The following is a 23,701-nucleotide window of genomic DNA, read 5'->3' on the forward strand; positions in this document are numbered from 1 at the left end:
CCCGCAGGTTGCCTGGGCTGGAGAGCAGGAAAGTGAACGTCTCGCTGGGGCTTCTGGAGCCGCCCCTCGGTGCTGCTGCTGTTCCTCCGCTCGCACCTGCTGCGCGGGGGTGGAAGGAAACCTGCGGAAGGAACACGTGGAGCATCCCGGGGCGGGCACCGGAGCTCCGTCCCCCCCCGCCCCGGGACGAGCCATGCCCCTCCCGGGGGCGGCCCCTCGGCGGGCACAAAGCTGGGCTCGGCCGTCACCGGTGGAGCTCTGGTTTGCCGTCCCGCCGTCGCTGCTCCTCCCTTCCTCCCGCCCTTCTTCTCGGCGGGCGCAGGGCCGGGGCAGCGCGGCGGCAGCATGGAGGCGGCCGGGGACCCGCCGCCTGCTCCTGCTACTGCCGCCGAGGCCGAGGCGCCGCCCGGGGCCGCCGCCGCCCCTGCCCCTGCCGCCCCTGCCCCTAGTCGCCGGCTGCTGGCGCTGCTCCGGGCCAAGCTCTGCACATGGTGAGTCCCCGGCGGCGGCATCCCCCGGCCTCCACGTGGGGACGGGCGGCGCCGGCCTCCCCGCACGCCGGGGCCCGGACCCGGCACCGGGAGGGAGGGAAGGGGGAAACCATCCGGGCCCGGGCGGAGGTGAGACCGGCAGCCGGGAGCGGTTTGGCTTTTGCCGATGAAGGGCTGCGCGCACAGGGATTTTCTGATACCGGGGCCGCTGTGGAAGCGCAGTCGAGCGGCAGCTGCTGCCGTGCGGAGAGTCGCGTCGGCTGAGAGCGGTGTAGAGCCATGTAGACACGTATTTGATTTTGTTAAACTGAGAGTGTAATTAGCCGGCAGAAGAGCAGGCTCCGGGGAGACCTTCTAGCCCCTTCTAGTGCCTAAAGGCGGCCTACAGGAAAGGTGGGGAGGAACTCTTTATCAGGGAGTGGACTGAAAGAGGGGAGATTTAGATTAGGTGTTAGGAAGAGGCTCTTTAGGATGAGAGTGGTGAGACACTGGCACAGGTTGCCCAGAGAAGCTGTGGATGCCCCATCCCTGGAAGTGTTCAAGGCCAGGCTGGATGGGGCTTTGAGCAGCCTGGTCTAGTGGGAGGTGTCCCTGCCCAGGGCAGGGGGTTGGAACTAGATGATCTTTAAGGTCGCTTCCAACCCAAACCATTCTATGATATGCACACATGCACTCCTTTTTTTTTTAAGTAATTCTGGCTTAGTATTTTTCTGTTTTCCTATTTTATATATTTGCTGTATTTTATCTATTTTCTGTACTTTTATCTGTTCTGTACTCTTTTATCAACATTGCTGCAAAGAACAGCTCATGGGGGGCAAAAAAGATAACAGAAGGAAATAGCTGAGTTGAGGTGTGGAGTCCAGAAAGAGCAATATTCCCTTTCCCTCCTTCATTGAATGAGTTTAGGACAGAGGCCTGTTCAAGTGTATCACTTAAAATGTGAGCACTGGTTAAACATGGAAAATTTGAGGAAAACCTGCCAAGTTGTGCAGGCATCACATGGATCCCAAAGCTGCCTTTAGTGAGAACAGAACTACCTCCTCTGACTTCCAGCCTGCAAGAGCTACCATTCACTTAACAGCTTCAGTTTCCATCTGGGGAAAAAATAAATCCCTGTTTTAAAGGCTGTTTTGAGGCTCTAGATTTGGTCTGGAATGACTATTGCATCAGATACGCTTGGCTGACAAACAGGAGGTGCTGGCTCTCCTGCCAGCCTTGATGTTCGGAAGCTGGAGTCTTGACTGGGCTGCGTGGAGGTGTGCATTGGCCAAGCAGAGTCTTATTCCAGTCTTATTCCATTCCTTTCTCTTTTGGTTCAAAGTTTTTATCTTTTCATTCCTCCTGCCTGTCAGGAATGCCCAAAAGACAAGACGGGACCTCACTGAACTGTTCAGTAATCTCTCCTGTGCTAGTAGCTTTGCCAAAATGTTGCCAGAGGGGTATACTAAGTCAGTTTATTGGTGGAACTTGAAAGACAATGAAGAGCTCTCACTGATTTTTGCAAAGTCTTGTCTGAGATACTGAATTGATTACTTTTTTTTTGCCTTCTTTTTTTTCTCCAAGAGGCTGGAGGCTCAGCCACTTCAGCTTTCTTAGGGGCCCTTCTGAGTCATAAGAAGGTTTAATACTAGTATGTAATAAAATAGATTTTTTTTTTTTGAGTAAAAATTAGGTTTGAGTTTTTTGAGTAGAAAGTATTCTCTCTGGTTCTTGACACAAAACAAGTTTGTTTTTTTTCTGTTTCTTACCTTTTACAAATTAAATTCACCTTCGTTTCAAAGCACTGCCACTAACTGAAACAATAACTTCTAAAAGTATTAGTTCTTAAAAATATTTTTTTCCTATCCTGAGCTACCTGCTAGTCACACGTGAATATCGTCTCAATCTGAACATGCATTTTCCTTTAACTAGTTGTGTGAAAATGTAAGATTATTCAAATTAAATGGTCTCCTGCCCCTTTTTCCCCGTTCAGGAAGGTCTCAGTAAAGCTGAAGTGCAAATAAACTGTCTGTATGAAGAGTGTTGCCAGGCTTTGCCTGTTGGTGTTTAACTGGTGGCATAAATTTAATTGTATTTATTTTCATGAAAGAATCACATTAAAAATACGGTATTTATTAAAATAATAGCCAATAAAATTGTTAACTGTGGGCTTATTAGATTTTCTTTGACTTCCTCAGATATAATCTCTGATTGTATTTTAATATCTTAGGGTATTTTTCTTCCACATTTCTGTCAAGAGCTGCACATTGTTCAACATTAGCTTTAGACCAACTAGTGGAAAACTTTCATGTTTTAAAAAAAATGACTCCTAGTTTTGTTCTTAGCCATGAATACAGCTAGCTAAGATATGGTGGTTGGAGGGAGAGGAGGAGTAGTTACATAGTAGCCAACTACCAAGCAGTAGAAACACCAACAAAAAAAACCCTCAAACTATAAAACTAAAAGGCTCTTTCAGACCACTTACCTTGCGTCACCTGAGAGTCCGAAGTAATTTAGTCCTTACCAATGCATTAAAAAAAAAAAAAAGAGCAGAGAGTATCAAGTTCTGGCACAGAAAAGTTAATAATTAATATAATTCAAAAAATTATGATAAATTATTAATAAGAAAATCATGGTCATCGATACAGATGTCAATACCGGAATGAATGGGAACTTATGTCTTCGAAGCATTTTTCTTATAAGAAATTGTCTTGCAAAATGAAACCGATAGGATTTAAAGTTTACTCTCAAGTTTTACAGAGTGTAAAGCAGTTTGGTTTTGTTTTTTGTTTTGTTTTTTTTTTTTAATTTGCTATGGTAATTTAGTGGGGATTGTAATAATAAGGGTCTCAAGCCCACATTTAACGAGGGTCATTTTACCCTGTTCAAAGCGCTGTCTTGCTGCCTTGAGGCCAGTGCATCGTGCCGGGAACATGGTGTCACTTTCACAATTGAAGAAATTAATTTTGACACCTTGGCAAATGGTGTGAGGGGAAACCATTGGTGTGTCCTGCTGAGGCTGCACCTGGGCCTGGGGTGGTGTTGCGGCAAGAGGCTCTTATTTTACATGCAGCCAAGAAAGTTGCCAGAAATGTAGTGTTTTGGGATTCACAGAGGACATTTTTGAGCACAGCCTTCTGCTGTCGGTGAACAGTGTCTTTATTTGGCTCTTTTGATCTTAACATTTTGAATCTCTTCAGTAAAGAGAAGAAAAAAAACAACCCCTGAGTTAAAATATAGGAAAATAAAGAAGGGAATGAGGCAGGAGGAAGCCTGCTTGCCTTGTCAGATGCCTTTGGTACTGTAGAAGTAAATGCTGTAGGACTGCTGAGATATACATTAACTACATAGCAATGATTGCTGGTGCAGAAGCCGCTAAGCAAACAATTCTGTAGATTCTGGACCTGCGTCTCTTCCCATGCGCAAAAAAGCAAGGAAATAATTCCCTAGGTAATTTAAACTGGAGAAACTTAGTTATTAAAGCTGAGGATCAGCTTAGTGGAGTTATTCCCCTGCAAGAGGGCAACCAGAATCACAGAAACTTCAGAGTTGGAAGGGACCTCTAGAGATCATCTAGTCCAACTCCCCTGCTAGAGCAGGATTGCCCAGAGCACATCCCTCAGGGCTGCATCCAGGCGAGTCTTGAAAATCTCCAGAGAAGGGGACTCCACACCCTCCCTGGGCAGCCTGTTCCAGTGCTCTGTCCCCCTCACCGTAAAGACGCTTTTTCGTGTATTTGAACGGAACTTCCTATGTTCTAACTTGTGCCCGTTGCCCCTCGTCCTGTCACTGGGAACCAATGAAAAGAGTCTGGCACCATCCTCCTTCAACCCACCCTTTAGATACTTGTATGCCAGGTCTTGCCTGTTTTTAATAAGCGGTGGTTGAAGCTGATCAATTGTTAGCAAATTTGAATGTCAGCAGATTTTCCTCCTTTTACCCTCTTGGTGGAAGATGGTCACTGTCCAGTTTGCGGGTGCACATAGAGTCCAGGCCTGTGCTATAGAGAGGGTGCCACAGGTGAGGAGAAGCAAAGCTACCCCTTGCACATTGTATCCTGGGGGAAAATATGTAAAACCTTGCCCCGCAGAAGTCCATGTTGAACCAGCCAGATGCTTGTGAAGCAGTATTGCCTGTGCTTCTGCCTGTCTCTGTGGCAACACCTAGGAGCTGGGTGGAGGGAAGTTTGCATCCAGGAGAGAAGGACTTCTGCCAGCTGAGGCAGCTTTAACCTCTCCTGGTAATGTATTGACAAGCGCGATCCATTTTGTGGACTATGCAGGTTCCACAGCTTTGCTCCAGGAAAATTGCAGCAGTTTTGCCCAGTCACACCTCTACACCCTCGTCCCAGCTAGTCCAAACACAGGGTCAATTTAGTCCAAAAAATTGCCGAAGGCTGCTCTATGCCTACTGCACTGAGGGTAAAGAAGAAATATTTTCTGCTAGTTTGGAGCAAGAAACTCTTTATTTGAATAATAAGAAGTATATCCGTATTTTTTAAATATGTGAAACTACATTTGTTGTGTGTCGTTCACTGCATTATTTCTTCCTTGAAATTTCAAGGGGTCTTTTGTCATCTTACCTCCTGCAAAGGAGTCAGAGTTCGCAGGCCTGGCAAAGGATGAGCTGGAACCATTGTCCTTGCCTGCTGGAGACAGAGAAGAGGTAGTCTCATTCCTGAAATTTTAGCTAACATATGTTAGATTCTTCTTAATGGCATCTGATTAAATTAATTCTTTAGATGGACTTAAAATGACATTTCTGCATCAGTCAGAATGATTAGCCAGAATGTGTCACAATCATTGCTGATTTGTTCAACAAATAGTGCCATTGGATTTTTGACCAGAATAAAAAAAATTCAATATAACGGAAGTGAGGTAGCTTCAAAGGATTTTTTTCCCTTTTTTTTTTAAAAAAAATCAAAATACATGTATATATAAAATACATATAGGTATTTCATAGCACTGTTTATAGTTAATACTGTGCTACAAAGTAGCCATGACAAGTTTCTAGCTGAAATGTGGTCTCTGTTGCTTACTTCAACATTCAAAATGCTAGAAATGAGAGTGTCCATTCTTTCAGGCACCAGAAAGGGTTATTTACATAAGGCTGGATAGGACCTTACAAGATTGTCACATGATATATGAATACTTATACTGTGGATATACAGTTATTGGGATGTGCGGGGTAAGCCGTAGCAAAATGTGGGGCTTGAATCTCTTGGAAATGCCGCATGGCTGGAGTTTGCAGAGATTTGCTGTCTCATCAAAATGGACTTGCAGAGGAAAATACACCTAGCAGGATTTTTAAAGTCAGAAGAGCTTGGTGTCAGGCTGAATTGAAAACAAGATTCATGCAGCTGGATTAGAATCCATGCAAAGAAGGTGTCTCCTTTCCAAAAGGAGGGACTGATGGCATGTTTGTAGTTGGCTTTAGCACCCCCGAACACATGCTTCTCATTGCCTGACAACTGGATTGCACAGCATAGCTGGGTGAGCTGGTATTTACTATGTTAAAGTCACCCCACCTTGGGAAAACAGGCAGTGTTGCTGTCAGGTGTTGTGCCTGGTTCGTGGGTGCCCTGCCAGAAATCATCGGGAGAGATGTGGGCACAGGGTAGGTGCAGAATCCTAATGGGATGCTTTCCTCCCTTGATTGATTACTTGGAGTAGGAATGGATGAATCGGTTGTGCAGACAGTTAAATTCTCATCAGTAGTCTTCAGAGTAAACAACTCGGAGGTGAACTTTGCAGCACTGTGCAGACAGCACAGCACTGAGCCCCTCTTGCTGTATATGGAGTATGTGGGCAGAGACTGGGGGGGGTACGAATCTGTGTAGCTCCACTGGCAGGAAAAACAGCAAGCCAAAAGATACAGAGCAATCTATGCGTACTCCTGTTGGTGTAGGAACATCTGGAATAGTTCACTTTATATTAGGTGATGAATTGCCACTAAAAGAGCATGAGGGTTTTTTTTCCCTCCCTTAGCTGTGGGTTGGACTTAAAAGGAGTTGTAAACACAAACGTGATCTTCGTCCAAAGGGTGCTCTTAATTCCATCCTCAATTACAGCAGGATACAGTGGAATATAGCAGAAAAAGTCCACAGTAAGTATTAATTGTAACAATTCTTAATATAAGAAAGATTATTTTTACAGTGAGGACAATCACTAGAACAACATCCCCAGGGATGTCGTGGAGTCCCCATCGCTAGAGGTTTTCAAGATGTGACTGGACAGGATGCCAGATAATCTCATCTAGGCTCCTTTTCCCGTGAAAGATTGGACCAGGTGATCTTCCGAGGTCCTTCTGACCTGGGCTGTTCTATGATGCTGTGGTTAATGCTTTTGTATTTCCTTAGCACTGCTTGGCTTAGGGTCGCAGTTCACTTTCAAAGACTCGGGTCTTGGAAGAGCCTGAAGGCAGTCGTGCCTTATCTCCATGTTGCAGATTGATCAAAGTCAGAACAGGATTCAGTGGAGGATGAAGGATTTAACTCAGGCCATGTGTATCAAAACTTCTCTTGAGCTGCTTGAAGATCCTTGCCAATTATTGCAGTCTTCATCATGGGTGGTTTGAACTGGCCTCACTTCTTACGTGGCTGTCATGAGGTTAGACTAGATCTTCTGTGTAGACAAAACCCTGCTTACTGGTAAATCAGAACAACATAGATAGGGAGTAGAAAAAGAATAAAACACCAATCTAAAAATTTTTCCCTGTACAACTAACAAATACTTTAAAAAAAAAAAAACTTGACTGTTTAATTCTAAGCATTACCGTGTTGTCTTTTATATTCACAGGCATATTTTGAAAACGATAATTCTGGGCCAGATGCTCTCCTTGTTTATCTGTGGGACTGCTGTTACGAGCCAGTACCTAGCAGAACAGTACCAAGTGAATACTCCCATGTTTCAAAGTTTTATCAACTATTCTTTGCTGCTTCTAGTTTATACAACAATGCTGGCATTTAGGACTGGTATGTGAAATATGGGATGGGAGATTCTGGTTCATCTCTTTATTTTTCTTTCCTCTTCTACATTTTCCTTTCAGATTTTGAAACTAAAGAACTTAATACTTGTCCTATTTTTTTTAAAGTTCCTGCTGAAATTCCTGCCTTGTAATAACACATGGAAATGAATTTCACAGATTAAATGTGCATTTAGTTTGATTTAATTTCATTTCATATCTGTTTAAAATTATATGCTCTTTGTTTTCAAGTCCTATATTATTTTAGGGAAAATCGGCTTTGTTATAACAAGCTTCTTTACCAGAGGCTATTTAATATTCCTCCTATTCTTATTAAATTAGCCTTTAAATAGCTCCAGTCTTGTGGTTTTTTTACCTCATGTGGAAGAATTTCTGTGCATTTCACCGTTTGCATTGTCTCCTCCCAGGCTGCATATGGCTGTTATTGTATCTTTCTCAAGCAGGGCCAACCAAAATCGAACATCTCAGTATTATTTATGCTTCTAAAAAGCAAGATTCCTGTGCAACATTTGGTTGGAGAAAAACACATATTGATTGCTGCTTTCTTCTAAACAGGCAGTGACAGTCTTTGGCAAATTTTGAAGCAGCGGTGGTGGAAGTACATTTTTTTGGGACTGGCTGATGTTGAAGCCAATTACATGATTGTAAAAGCCTACCAATACACCACCCTCACAAGTGTGCAGGTAAGGACCGATCTCTCTTTTTGAACTGTTGCTGTTATTACAGTTTTGGACTGGTTTCTGAAATGAGCTTCATGGGACAGACATGGAAGCTATTTAAGCCTGAAAAAGCGTTCCAATATCTATTTTCTCTCTGCAGTACAGAGAAGAGTATCCTGCATCATGAATAACGTTTCCAGGAAGCAGAGAAAATTGGCTGGTATTACCCAGTGCCAGCTCTTGAATTGAACTCCAATTATTTTGATAGAAAGCACTTCTGAGAGTTTGCTGACAGCCACTCCGGTTTTTCTCCTGACAGAAATTTAAGATTTAGGACCAGATAACAGTCACTCAGTGCAGGTTCCTGTAGATCTCTTGCCTAGTCCTAGAAGCTGCGAGAGGCATTGTGAGACATAACATGAGGACGTATTGATAGTTGGCTGGTATTGCAGCAAGGAGTCAAGCCTGTGGCTTTTCGATGTGACACTTCAGTTGGGGCCCCTCTCTGGAGGAGATGGAAGGGAGGTCAGTGTGCCAGGCTCCTCAAGTGACAGTAAACGTCCTCTGCATCGCCAGGGCTTGGTGCTCGTCGCTGCACTGGGATAAATCTTGTGTTCTGAAATCGCTCTTTGAGCAGGAGGGCTAAGGCTGGGGTTTCTTTGTCACCCTACATGGACATAAACTGCTGGAAGATTTAGTGCCTTCTCCTGCCTCCAACTGCTCGCTCCTGAACTTGCACGGCCAAATCCCTTGAGCAGCCTGGCTCAGGGCACTGAGCAAAGTCAGAGTAAACCCTGTCTTTTGCTGGACTGTTAGTGAGCTGTGTCAGGCCCCCACGTTAGCTCCCTGTGGGGCTCCACAGCTGCTGCTGCTGGAACAAGCGAAGGGACAGTGCAGAAGCAAGGAGGGAGTGTGTCAAGGGCTGTGCCAGCCTATGCCTGCTCTTACCGATGGTGGGTCTGTGGCTGGGGTCATGGTCCCACTTATCTGAATAAAAAAAAATAAAAATGTACCATACAGAATTGGTTGTTAGTTGGAAAGGAGTGTTGAGGTGTCAGTGTTTTACAAAGTCAGAGTAACCAGGGTTAATATTTAAAAGAATTACCTGCAGAGCAATAAAATCCTATGGTCTGGGCTGTCTTTAGAGAACTGCAGCAACTCTTCCTTGCACTAGTCAAAGACCAGTGACATGTGCCTGATGGATTATTATTGTCACATTTCCACTTCATACTTACATGTTGTGACTCACTAAGCCTTTAATTTCCTTACAAATAATGCCTAAGAAATCAAAGCTTTAAGAATAACACATTTCAGTCTCAAGATCAAGTTAGGCTGATAATTGAGACACTGTTTGATCATATGCTGAAAAGGCCAGGACTTTGATCCAAGTTCTCAGAAGCAGTAAAACTATTCCCATGATTTCTTTCATAGAAGTGAAGAAATAATAGATAAAGTTGTCCTGTCCAGTTGCCAAACTCAAGCATTTGCTGAACCTTCTTCCCATGTGGTAACCTTCAGACTGGCGCTTAAGTGTCAGTTCAGTAATTACGAATTTGTTGAAACTGCCTATTGCAGTTTCTCGCATGTTGTCTGAAGTCCCCAGTTTCTCACCACTGTCAGAAATGAGATACAGGACAAAAAAACCCCTGTGATTTGCTCTGGGCATTTGCAATCTGTCAGTAGCAAGCAGTTCTGCAGCTACATCAGAACCTGTGGTTCAGAGGACCCAGCATGGTGGCCTGTCTGCAGTACTGGCTGCGAGTGGATGGCCAGGGAGCAATGCAGGAGTACACGGCACCTTCCCCAATACAGGGCAATTGCTGTTCAAATGCTGTCTGGCTGGAGCTTCAGCTCAACCCTATGAAACTGATCTTCAAAGACAAGTTTTCTCAGCTCAGCAAGGAACTTCCATGTATTTTCTCACACAAGCACACAAAAGCAAAACTGATTTTCCTTTAGTTATCAAATCCTAGCATTGCACGGAAGGGGTTGGGAGATTTTTAAGATAACATGGGGATAACGGCTCTCATTTCTCTGTAAACAAAGACATTGGTCCACAACGGTGATTCTTTCTGTTCGGCTGTGGCTTCAGCAGTGCCAGTGAGATTTCTCACTGCCAGCGTCCTTCTGTCTTGTGGCAGGACTTAACTGTGCTGTTGTTTGACCACATATTTCATAGTGAAAAACCAAGCAGCGTAGCTGTGGTTTCATGGTGTTAACGTATTATTGGGCTCAATTAGCATTTGCTCTGTAGATAATTCAGGTGGAAGCATTTTATGTGCAGCTATTCACAGAATATGAGCTGATGGAAAAGTGTTAACCTCAATGGGAGAAAATGCAGGATGAGCCCCTGGGGCTCAGCTGGAGGCTGCCGGAAGGGAGCTCACAAAGCTGTCTGGAGCTGGCAATTATAAGCAAACCAATGACCTCTGACAGTCTATGATAATTTATTAACCATGTATTAAAATATCTTTTAATAATTTACCCACTCTACCTTTAAAACTTCCTATGAACAGTGTGGCCAAAGCTAGGCTTGAGTCAAAACATTTGTAAATCAAATCATCAGGTTATCTGTTTTATCCCTTGTAAAAGTGCAGGCTAGAATTGAATAAGATGGGAGTTTGCTGACACTCTACTGGCAGCAGTAATCAGTACCGCAGTACTGCTGTAAATGTCATAAAACCTGAATAAAAACCCTATTCTTTTAAATGGTTCCATTGACACAATTCATTGTGATGTTGCATCTGCTTTGCACCTCTTTGATCTTCATCCTGTACAGAAGAGAGCATTTTCCACCAAAGAGCTTTGTAACTTAGTAGATGAAGGAAAGGCAAGATCCGGTAGTTGGAAATCAGATTTCTGCTGTCTGTAATTGAGGGTAATTGTCCCCTGGAATAGATTACCAGGACGTGTTCTTCATCATTTGGTGCCTGTATGTCTTGGCTACAAGTCCTTTAACCAGGATGCTGTAGCTCTACAGCATGTAACTGGTCTGGATGCAGCAATTCCCCATCCGGTGTCACTGAAAGAGCTTCTGGCTCATTATATACTACTACCTTACATCCTAAATGAGATTTTTTTTTTTAACTTTTTTTTTTTCTTTCTGTTTGGGTTGAAAAACTGCTTAGAGGTTGGAAAGCTACGTTGTAACATCTCAATTAATGGGCAACTGAAATCTTACTTATTAGTAAGAGATGTCTACTTCCAGCGGGGTAAAAAACGTGCTTTCTAACGTTTGTAATATTTCTTGTTGTTTGGTACTATCAAGACAGTCAAATTTGGAGGAAATGTTAGAAGGTTTTTCTTGAGTCTAGGCTAAAGGTAAGATAGAGGAAGACGACCTGTGACCAGATAAAACCTAACAGCATGATATTTTTCAGTAGAGCAAAGTTGTATTGAAATATGTGGTATCACATATTAGGACTTTGGTGGTTGTTGTGTCTCATAATACACTTTACAAACAGACTTTTCAAACTGGGTGAGCTGGAGGCAGTCCAAGGAGCGAAGAGAAATAGGATGCAAGGGTTAGAGGCACTGTTAGGATTTAACCTGTAACAACTCCCCTTAATGCTATATGCTTGTAAGACTTTAATATGTGTAGTTATGAACAAGTAAAATCAGACATATCATGAAAGTCTTGCAAGTTTGATAAAAACCCTTGGGGACAATGGCTGAACTTAACACGCCAGCACAGAAGATAACTGCGGTGGTGCACTTAGGCAGGCAGAGGTTGGTAATGAACATTAAGGACTAAGGGCTCTTGTCTTGATTGTAATGATTATGCCCCAGTCCTATTGACCTGGACTTAATACTTCATAGTGACTTCAAGAGGCCAAGTTTTAAGGGCTGACATTTGAAAGTAATTTGTGAGCAGTCTTTGGTAGGCTGACTATATGTTCTGCTGTAGACTGTTCCCTTATATGTTCCCTCATGGCACTCTACTGAGGCAGGTCAGAAAATATGCCTTTTTTTTCCTCCAGACAAATTCAGAAACAGAGTCTATTTAGTCAAATTAAATATGAAACCAATTATGATTAGCTCAATGTTCTTGGTATTATTTGGTTATTCTAGAACATTATGCCCATCTTATGCCGCAGTGTATTTTTCTGTATTAAGTACACAGCTAACTCTTGATATTTTCTGTAATAATGGAGAATGGGTAGAAACTGGGTGGGTCTAACAGCAAGACAAAGATGCGTGGGATTTTAGGAACACAGAGAGAGGGGATAATGGAGAAAGGAAAGAGAAGTCAGTGTCACTGCTTGTCATGGAGTGCAGACATCCTTGAAACTTAGCTATTAAGTCTGCAAATTTAAGGGCTGTACCTGCAAACACACCTGAAGTGCTTTGAAACTCCAGCTGCCATGTGTGTCTCCTGTGGGGCATGGGTGAATTAGAGCGGGTTACCTGCTTCTGGCTAATTGAGAGTCAGCTCTAACAGAGTAATGAAGCGCATTGGTGGCTTGTATATGCTTTTGTGGGAAGCTGAAAGATTGGGAAGGTGACTTTAGGAAAGCTGTTCTTCCCTTTCTATATTCCTTCTACCAATTTTGCACATGGCTCCCAGCACACGTATCATTTTTTTTTTTTTTCTGTAGGATCCAGTTGGGGGAAAAAAAATTCAAACCCAGAACTGCCGGGTGAGATTCTTGTCGTAGTCGCTTCAATGTAAAATCAGATCACTTGTATCCTTCAATAGTTCCAGATTTTTGCTTTGTGTACATGAAGCCGTAAATTCTAATTACAGATTTGAGGAGTGAAAAGGCGAGCTAGACAAAACTCCTGGGGAGCAAAGGAAATGTCAGTGAACCCCCTCCTTGTGTTGGTGCCATGGGGAGCATCATGGTTTCAGAGGAACATCCTAGGATTTGTTTGTGAAGCTGCAAAGATTGATTAGATCCATCATTAGAAGAGTTTCTATATAGGTGCCTTCCTCCCTCCCAGGAGACAGTGGACCCCTCACCTCAGCTCCTCCTTCACTTGCAAGATGCTTTTCATGGGAAAATGTGGGTCTCACCCCTCTTTTAAACAAATCCACTGGGGTTGTTTTGTGGCTTTCATTAACATCTGGTAGCAACGGAAAGTATAATTATTTGCTTTCAGGATAGTGCAATTCAGATTTGGGCTGGGTTTCTAATTCAAACCATTTTTCTGCACACACAGCTGCTGGATTGTTTCGGGATTCCTGTGCTGATGGCTTTGTCGTGGTTCATTCTCCGTGCAAGATACAGGCTGATCCATTTTCTTGCCGTTGCCGTCTGTTTGCTGGGTGTAGGAACAATGGTGGGTGCAGACATTTTGGCAGGGAGACAGGACAGCGAAGGTAAGGATTCCTCTATCGCGGGGTGGGGGGGTGGGGAGCAGAGAGATGGTTCCAGTGGTGGGGCTAACTTGCAAAGGAGAAAGAGGAGCAAATGCAGGGGGAGCGGATATAGTTTTATTTTAAGAGAAAACAGAAGAAGACATGCTGCTGTTTGTATTTCTTGTCCAAGAAGAGAGTGACTGAGGAGATACTGATTTTATAGGGAGCCGAGAAATTTTTTTGCTTGTAGATTTGTATTATTTCTTCCATTTTAAAAGAGAAACACTTGTATTAAGCTTAAATTTGGCTGCTGTTCATCAGACCTCATCAAAGGCCTCATTGGTGAAAACTTGTTCACTTTTGTCTAATAACAGATGCTGCCTCTCCCTGCAAACCTTGTCTCTCCTACACGGTGTCAGCCCGCTGGCAGCCAGACTTCTCTGATTTGCATTTTTCTATGAGCATGAAAAGCAAATCACAAGTTACTTAAGAGCAGGCTGACTTCTCTGACTTATCTATGGCAGACCCAACAGAAATGGTCCACATATCCCTGAGGCCCATAGGCCACAGCCTGGAAAGGGGCTTATGATGGGAGAGCAAGAGGAGACGTGGGCCAGGATGTTGGGTTTCCTGGGACCTCCGGGAGGGAGCCTGGGCTCTGTGGACCAGGATCCAGCTGGGTGCAGATGAGGGCGGGTCCCGTCTTCTTGATGACAGATGCTTAAATCAACCCATACTGTAGCAATCTTATTTTGAATAAGAATTTTGAATTTTCAGAGCCAGTGTGTGTGAGGCAAGGTAAATTTCAGGGCATTGCCTTCATCAGGCAGCATAGAGATAAGCCTGTTTGGCGTTATTTTGGGGCCTTACTGGTAAGACACCAAGGCAAACTGAGGTTTAGCGTTTTTTAATGCTATATGGTACAAGGATCTTCAGCCCTAAGGGAGAAAAATCTTCTTTCCCTGAGACTTTATGACAGTTGTGCTTTGTTTGCTGACCTGTGTATCCTTACTACTGCTTACCCGCATATTTCAGACAGATTTTCTTAGTGATTGCCAGCTGGCTCAGGGAAGGCAATTTTAAATCAATTCAAGGGTTTAAACAACAGTGATCCTCTTGCTATTTAGCTGATGCATAATGGCATTTACGTGATGAGTGACTGTATCACGGGGAGTCCCATTTGCACAGTATAAATAAATGGCAGCAGGACACGCGATACCACCCATCTGCAGTGCCCACTTCAGACCTGTCGTAAACTTGAAGCTGAGTCCCAGGTCCCGCTGAAACCAATAGGCTGATTTTATCAAGATTTGAATCAGGCCTTATGGCAAAAGCAGGGGCGATATTCAGAAAGGCGGAGAGCATCTCTAACTGGGAATTTTCTTACGTCCCTACAGTGCCTAAGGTCAGCAGAAGTAGAATTGGACCAGGCTGTACAGCAGTGGCTTGGTCAGGTCGAGATTTCAATGCTGGGTTTAGCTCATTCCAGACGATGCCGGGTGAGGTGAGCCGGTAGCAGAGTCCGTGCTCCGCCACTCATCTGCACACACAAGAGATGTTTCCTTTCCCCTTACCCTGGAAGGCACTAAGAAACTAGAGATGTTAGAGAGAAATTTGCTTGTCTTTTTAAGGAAAGTTAAAAAGTGTTTGTAGCATTACCCTTATTGTGGATTAATATTTCTGTACAGGTAGTGACGTGGTGATTGGAGATGTCTTAGTGCTTCTTGGTGCTTCTTTGTATGCCATTTCTAATGTGAGTGAGGAATACATTGTGAAAAATCTGAGCAGAGTGGAGTTTCTAGGAATGGTGGGCTTGTTTGGGACTATTATCAGCGGTCTACAGCTGTAAGGATCTAATATTTATTTTAAAACTAATTAAGAATATTCTACAGATGATTGCTTGTCTACCATGAAATGATGTTGTTGTTATTAAATTAATTCTTTGTTATGTCTGCATTTGGCTTACATGGGAGTCCTTCCACTTGAATTTTATTTTTATTGCTGATTAGCATTCATTCTATATCCTTTTTATTTGCACTATTCTTACTACCGGAATTCTAAAGCTGAAATCCTGCCATTGAACTCATACGATACTTGGCTGTAGTTTTGATTTTGTAGATCTTCATGAGGACAGTCAGTGTGCTGAGGACTGTTCACAGGAATGTATTTCTTAATGGATTTTCTCTGTGGAAAAGTTTAGGAGATAATTGTTAGCAGGAAGTCTTCCATATTAAACATCAGTTTAAAATGAAGCCATATATATTCTTATGAATAACCACGTTAGAGTAACAGACCACATGCACTTAAATCTATCTAATGAATTTTATGTTCCTCATTTCTCATCATTATAGTTAATAATTTCTTCAAATGGTCTGTCAAATAAAGCTGAATCTCTGAAGGGTGAAAAAGCCTGGGAAGAAGGCATAAGGATTAAATAAAAGTGCTCTTGACTTTCAGGCACTTTAAGTCTTTTTTCATGCTTGTTAGATGTTGGAGTTAGTGTCATTCAATAAAATTTCAAACAAAAAATTAAGGGATTATAAATCAAAATGTTTCTTATATTCTGTAATTAAATTCTCTAGTTGAATACGCTATGCTTTTTTTTTCTTTTTTTTTCTTTTTACTATATTATATCTTTTCTCTAACTCTAGAGCCATTGTGGAACTTAGGGAGATAATGAGAATTCAATGGAACTGGAAAATTGGTATGTGTATGACAAAATGATGTGCCTTTTTACAGAACACTGGGAAATGATAATCACTTAGACTTCAAATTCTGGGAATTTAATATTCTTTCTCTGGATATTAAGCAGCATTCATGTTGTCACAGATTTACTTTCTGCAAACTTTGCAGCTCAGCAAAGAGATAAGGTTTGCAGGATTGAACATTAAAACCTTTCAGCTCAGGTTTTGCATTTTTCATACAGCATGAAACAGTGTTTCAAAATAAATTGCAAAAAGTGAAAATTAAACCAGTTTAATCAGAGACACTTTTGATGTTGGAACATTACAAGAACATTTTTCTGTTGTCCTTCCTAAATGAAATACTGGGAAAATTGATTTTGTGACACATTTTGGTCTCAGCAGAACTGTGTGTTATTAACAAACGTGTCTCTAAATTTCGTAACTCAGCTCTTATGTTAACTAGGAAAGAATGCAAACTTTCTTGTATAGATACAGTAATTTTTGCAATACAGGGTAGTCTTGAAAAAGAAGTATTTTTGCCATGTTTTTCTTAAATAGACATTCCCATATCGTTTAGGAGACCTTATCCTAAAAGGTAAAAATGCATAGTTTTAAAGCATCTGAAGAATATCAGTGTTCTTCAAAATCAATATTCCGTGCCTTAGGAGTAAATTGTCATCTTGTTTTACAGCATTGCTGTTCACAGTCTTTGCCCTGTGTATGTTTGGGCTGTATAGCTTCATGCCGGTAGTGATTAAAGTTACCAGCGCAACCTCGGTCAACCTGGGTATTCTGACTGCGGATCTCTACAGCCTGTTCTTTGGGCTTTTCCTTTTTTTCTATAAGGTAAGTAGTACCTTCATTCTTTTACTATAGTTTCTGTTAACTTTTTATTCCAAAATTGTAAATAAAGCATAATGTTCTTAAAAGCCCCTGAACAATCATTTGCACGTGTACATTTCCGCATCTTGTGTCGTTCATGGTTGGTAGATGTCAATCAGTAGGACTCATACTCAGTTAATTACATAGCATCGCACCATTAGGTGGATAGTGATTTTCAAACAGTTTCACGCTTGATGGAATACCTTAAGGGACAGTAAATAATTTCCCAAGGTGTTCAAATCTTAGAGTCCTTGCCATAATCCCTGTGTGGGAACGGCATGTTAGGTTTTGTTCATCTCTCCAAGTGTCCAAAGAGAAGGTTTGAATCTCCCTGTCCTCCAGAGACTTTGGATGTCTGAGAGGAGCAGTTTGGCTTGATTTCCATAAATTAACATTTTCTTTTAGAAATTTAATCTGTTCGTTACAAACATCTTGGGAGACGAATCAAGCTCTCTCAGTACTACTGCTGAGGAGAGACTGAAGGAACGGAAAAAAAATGCAGATAATTACATTATTCTATACGGCCTCCAAAAGGCAGTTACTTTTATTGCTGTCTGAAATAGTTTTGGTAGTGTCTGTTCCACCTAAATGGCAGTGCTAAAAAGATTTCATTCCACCCTACACTTTTCATCCAGAATCATTTGTGGGAACCTAGCTCGTTACAGCAATTGGAGTAATTGAGTCAGTCACTCGGTGACTGGAAGGGCTTAGTGAGAAGCTTGTGAACTTTGCTTAAGAACTTAATTTGTATTATTCCATGTGGTTGCCTTCTCTTCAGCGTTACGGAGAGCCAGAAGCTTTTAGGTCAGATTCGTTTCTGAAAATGACGGCTAATTTATTTTACAGCGTGGAGTTCTGGTAACGGTAGGGTCTGACTACAGCTAGATTTGCCTTTTCAAGAGTCTTTTAGCTCCGCTTTCCACCCTGTTTTGGATTCCAAAATTTGCTCTAAGTGACAAAGCATCCATTAAAAATGAATGTAGGAAGCGAACCATACTTACATTCTAACAATTAAAAAAAAATCCTTTCTGAGTCACTTTCAAATATGTATTTTGACACCCAGATAGCTTAACTGAAGAAGTGATTGTAAATTTATATTCATAATAGTAAAGAGGAAGAAGTATGCAAGAGCTTTTACTTTCACTCTTCAGGATTTTTAGCTTATTTTGGGGAGAAGTTTTTCTGGGAGCAGATCATTCCATAATTACTAACTGTGGGGTATTCTGGTAGGAAAAAGGAAAAATGAATTAGAGAAGACTTTGGGGTTGTATTATGAGAGAATTTCAGATATTTATTAAAGTAGGAACTTGGATCTGTGGTTAGAAATGGTGAAGTAGCAAAAAGGGGAGCAATAATAATGCCGCATCTTTAGTAATCAGAGGATCTGAGATAGCTTAGGAACCAAGAGCTGAGGGAGCCTGTTTTTGACATGGCTTTTAACATAACACTTAGCAGTAGGAAATCTTATTGCTAAGTTAACCGTATAGTTTCTTTACCACAAAGAAACCAGGCAGGACATTTCCTGGATTAAAAAGCATCCTGGACACAGGAATCTACAAACGAAAATGCGAGGATCCGCTCTGTGTTCCCCATTAGCAGCTGATATTTCACAGCAAGCCCCTGAAGGCTGGGCCGTGCTGCAGAGCTCTGAATTGCTGTGGTCTGAGCCTGCTCTGAAGCAGAAGCCGCACAAACATCCAGTGGCTACAGTGGAGACCGGGCCCAGGAATTTATGAGGTTTTTGACTTGAGCACAGCGTTTTGCTAATGCACTCAACTGTTCAGCCTCAACCAAGTCTGTTTAAGGTGAAATGTGACTTTTACGTACTTGTTTTTTTTTTTTCTTTTTACTCTGTAGTGAATCTTTGCTGTGCTTCCTCCTAATGAGCTCATTACAGAGATACCTGTAATCCCTCAAGAGATATTAAAGAAGGTCTCCAAATGCTTCTGTTGTATAAACTCCTATGGAAGGGAGTAGACTGCAAATACAGACACTAGATGGAGTTACAGTCCTCCAGTAACATTTCAAGTAGTCTTTAGGCCTGATAGTGAGTATGGGAATACAAGCTGCACAGGTATGACTGAACTCAGTGTCTGAAACAATGAAGTTGCTGCAATATTTGAAACAAAAAAAAAAAAGAAAAAGAAAAAAACCCAGGAAAAAGACCACTGAGCCCTCCCCAAAAATGAAGGAAAGAAGGAAATAAAAAAGGCACGTAGGCCTGTTGGAACAGCATGGTTGAGGTTCACCAGTGTCGATAGCTGCACACACATAGTCAGGCCTTGAATCACAGCTGCACTGCAACAGCTCTGGCACCCTGGCTTGGTGAGTGTGTGTCCATTCGAGGAGGAATTAGTCCTGAGCAGGATCAGAGCCACTTACTGCCTTGTACACACTTTGAGAGCGGGTCTGAAAGTTATGGTGGCCACCCAGTCTTGCCTGCCAGCCAGGTGTCCTTGCATGCAGGCACGTGCTCATTCATGGCCATAGGTTGCACTCTGGAGAAGTTGTGCAGGTGCCTTGATACAGACCCAAGCTCTGCTCGTTTGACAGGAATGGGCCTGTCATGGTAGGGCCATGGATGCGGCTGCTGCCTCCATCAGGACATCTTCAGAGCTTGGTGCTTCCTCCTGTGCAGCATGAATGCTTGAGTCCAAAAAGGTGAGGAGAGGGCACGTATCACAAGGCCACTGTGTTTCTGTCTGCTTTTCCTTTTGCATGGTGCTGTCTAAGGGTTTCTGAGCCAAGCGACTACCAGCTAGGAATTTCAATGCCTTGATTGTAGATGCCTCAATCTTTTTTGGATCAGAGTCCACTGTGCAGGTCCTACCATTCATTTCATCCAGCTCTGCTGCTTCATAAAATAGAACGCATTTTTCAAGCATGTCTAAGGAAGCTGAGGAGGTTAGGGAATATTGGCAGTGGGATGCAGGATGTGTTGCGTCCTTCATCCTACTGTTATTCACTGTGGTTTGGCAAAGGCAATATGGAGAACTTCAGCAAATCTGAAAAAGTGTTCCTGGCTGTGGCTAACGTGAACACTTCGTATTATTTAATCTGGTATTATGAAGTAAGCATTTATTTTTCTGTCAGGGTGGATGAATCTTGGCAATTGTTGGACTTTTAATAGGCAAGTGAAGGATAGTGAATGAAATGGCTGATGTACCTCGGCAGTTCATACTCTTGCCTCACGCCACTCTTACCAGAGCACAAATGCCAATCTTGTAAAAGGAGCCCCAGTCTCCCTCTCTTCAAGGACTTGCTGGGTGTAGAGAGCAAACCAGTTTTGGTCCAGTAGTAACATTTATTGAGCCCTGCAGATGGTGGTTAAGAGCCGAGCAGAGGACCAGCTGCTCTGGTGACTTGCAGTAGGATGGAGAGATTCATCTCTTGCCAGGACCAGAAATATTTGGCTGTGCTGAAACAAAATTCTCTTAGGGGTAAACAGCTATCCTTCAGTGTCACTATATTTACAGCCATTTGTTCTCTCTGTTAAGGTTCTTGTATGTAGACCTAAGGAAACTCCCTGTCCAACAGTGTTGAGGATGAGATGCAGAGAAAACCAGCCAGCACCTTGAGTCTATCTGTGAATCATCATAGAATCATAGAATGTGTTGGGTTGGAAGGGACCTTTAAAGGTCATCTAGTCCAACCCCCCTGCAGTAAGCAGGGACATCTTTAACTAGATTAGATTGCTCAGAGCCTCATCAAGCCTGGCCTTGAATGTCTCCAGGGATGGGGCCTCCACCACCTCTCTGGGCAACCTGGGCCAGTGTCTCACTACCTCATTGTAAAGAACTTCTTCCTAATGTCTAATCTAAACCTACCCTGCTGGAGTTTAAAACCATTGCCCCTCGACCTATTGCTCCATGCCCTTGCAAACAGCCCCTCCCCAGCTTTCTTGTAGGCCCCTTCAGGTACTGGAAGGCTGCTATAGATATATATAGATATAGATACATACTTTGGCAGTTAAAAAAACCCCAAATTTTCTCTATAATTCTGCGTTAAAATGTTTCGGTTTTTAAAAAGTTGTACTTGAAGTTTATTGCGGGTTTTCATAGCTGAAATCCCACACGTGGCCCCCCGGCTCTCAGTGGCTGTGGCAGGCGCCCCTCACCGCGGCGGCGGGCGCCCCCTCGCGCCAAAACCAGCCCCTCCCCAGCTTTCTTATAGGCCCCCTTCAGGTATTGGAGCTGTTGAATTTTGATTTTCAGACCTGAATACAGATTGTGGTGATAATCCTCATTAAAATAATTTTTAAAAGGAAGGATAACTTTCTTAAAACAAGGTAGTATTGACATGTTTTTACATCAGACAATACTTACGCGTTTCTTTCTTTCCTCTGACAGTTTTCAGGTCTTTATATCGTGTCCTTCGTTATCATCATGGTGGGCTTCATCTTGTATTGCTCCACTCCGACTCGGACAGCAGAACCCACCGCCTTGCCACAGCCCAGCAGCACCGGCTTGGACAATGCTGCACTAAAGCTTGAGGAGAATGACAGCGAAACTCCGGCCATAACTGTGCAGTTCACAAGAGGAGAAACTGTGGTGGTCAGCACTGATTAAAGAAATGACAGCATTTCAAAACAGAGCTTTTTTTTTTTTTTTTTAAACTGATAAATTTCCCTCAAATCTTAATCTGGAGAATTGCTCTACTGCCAAGGCCTATGTCATGCTGCGCTGGTTTTAATGCACTGGATAGACTTTTAAGGCCAGATCCTCAATCAGTGAAACTGTATTGATTTACCCTTGCAGAAAATCTGGCCCTTGTAAGAAGAGAGAGTAGAATTTATGTGGAGTCTCTGGGAAGTGAGAGACTGTTACTTTTAAATGCTTAATTAATTTAACAGCAAATGCTTGGGGGAAAAACTAAGCCAAAGCATGTTCTCAGGTCGCTAACTGGGGCAAATATGTTTTATGTGGCATTAGGGACCCAAATCTGCAAGATGCTATCTGAGGGCTTCATGGTTCCCACGCCTCAGTGCCAGGTACCCTCAAATCTTGCAAAAGCCACTTGGCTTCTCACAGGATCTAGTTCTGCAAACCTTATTGCATACATACACCTTCCACATGCTGATGGACTTCACTCCTCTGCTGGAGGAGTTGCTTCTTACATTCCACCCAAATGTTTGTCTCTTCATATTGCTGCGCTCCCTGTCACAGCTGGGGCTGCTACAAATATGTTATTTTGAATTTTGCTAGTAAGGGAAGTCTGAATCTGTGTTTTCTTAATACCTTCCTTTTTCTCTCTCCGTGGCTTGTTGTTTGGTGCATTCCCACTAGGTGGAGGTTGTTTTTTTTTCTGGATGAGACAGCAAAAGGGCTTAAACTGAAGTTCACTTCTCTGTGAATTTCTCCCTGAAATGGGACACATTTCTGCAGAAAGATTTCAACAAAATTGTCATTTCTTAAAAAAATTGAAGTGTCTTAGCCAATCCTCATTGCAACAATAACGTCCATAATCTCCGAAAGGTTAAGTGCTTGCAGTAGATTCATTGGCAGTTTTTCTCCCCCTCTTCATATTTACAGGAAATGATTAAAAAGTATGAGTCTGCAGTTTTAACATCGGTAAAACCATACGGGGATTTTAATTTTTTTTTTTATTTTTTTGTACAAGCCTTCATAGCTCAGGTGTATAAAGTAACAAAAGAATAAAGTTTTCAGCAGCTGAAGAGTTGGCTCTTGGTTTATTTTTTTAAGCTAGAATTTCTTTATTGCTCAAAATTGTATTAATTGATTTTACTGACCAAATGATTCTCTTCATGACTGAGCTTTGCTGTAAGAAGTACAAGAGCATGTGAGAAGTAGAAACCACATTTGCCCATTTGGGATGTTTTTCAACCCAACTTGCGTGTCTTTTTCTCATTGCTGAGTTGTGGTGGGGTTGCTTCACTTATTTCAAATGAGCAATTAATTAAATGGTAGAGCATGTATTGGAAAACACCAGGAGAACTTACAAGCTTTTCTGTATCAAAAAATAAAAGTGCAGCTGGTTCAAATGTTGATCTACAATATTGCTTTGATTGGGCAATAATCTTGCTAAATTAGATAACCACTAGCCGTTGCCTATTTGTCTGGGGCAGAAGATGCTATGGCTGTCCAGACTTGAGGAATGGCAGTTATTCCACCTTATGAATCTGAATTAAATTAAGGATTAGATCTTGATTGAGTGTTAAGTGTATCCTTGGCAATGTCTTCGAGACTTTGTAGATATGTTTTTTAAGGGTTGCATTTTTGAGGGAATGTGAAAGGAAATGGATCATCCCTTGGATCTTCTTGTAGGTGATTATTGCACGAACAGTTCACTGAAGGTTTTGTGCTGCTTAAACCCATCAGCATCAACAGGGTGTGTGTGAAGAATATTAACTCTTCATTGCAGCAGAATCAAGGGGGAAACACCTACGTTTGGTTATTGAAGTCTGGATGCCATCAAGTTTGTAGTGCAAACACAAAGTTTTAATTAAGTGGTTATCCCATACTGTCACTGTGACAGGACAAAGATCATGCTTGTGGCAGTGTAGTAGGTTATATTTCTAAATATGGTATTATTTGCAGACTTGTATTAATTTTAATTTTAATTTGGATATTCAGTCCCCTCCCGCATAGAATTCTCCCTTTATGGGGGATTTTATTTTATTCTCTATAATTGGTGGTATGATCAGTTGTAACATAATGTAGGTTTCATCTGAAAGTACATAGAGGCGTGTGTTGACTCAGA

General features: G+C 42.3%; 1 protein-coding gene across 3 annotated transcripts; it reads left to right on the forward strand.

Moving 5' to 3' along the window:
* The first annotated feature begins 216 nt into the window (after window positions 1-216).
* Window positions 217-22,655, forward strand: SLC35F2 (solute carrier family 35 member F2). Of its 3 annotated transcripts, none has more exons than XM_074570196.1 (8): window positions 217-491; window positions 7,268-7,443; window positions 8,010-8,137; window positions 13,277-13,436; window positions 15,104-15,260; window positions 16,067-16,119; window positions 16,791-16,945; window positions 21,331-22,655. In XM_074570196.1, exons 1-8 carry the CDS (start codon window positions 346-348, stop codon window positions 21,547-21,549), a joined length of 1,194 nt encoding a protein of 397 aa, XP_074426297.1. In that variant the 5' UTR covers window positions 217-345; the 3' UTR covers window positions 21,550-22,655. The 3 variants fall into 3 exon arrangements, with proteins under 3 accessions (XP_074426297.1, XP_074426307.1, XP_074426317.1); XM_074570216.1 differs by having other exon boundaries at window positions 352-491; window positions 7,268-7,361; XM_074570206.1 differs by lacking the exons at window positions 15,104-15,260; window positions 16,067-16,119.
* Window positions 22,656-23,701: the final 1,046 nt, after the last annotated feature.

This window comes from Larus michahellis, chromosome 1 (genome assembly GCF_964199755.1).
Source record: "Larus michahellis chromosome 1, bLarMic1.1, whole genome shotgun sequence".
NCBI lineage: Eukaryota > Metazoa > Chordata > Aves > Charadriiformes > Laridae > Larus > Larus michahellis.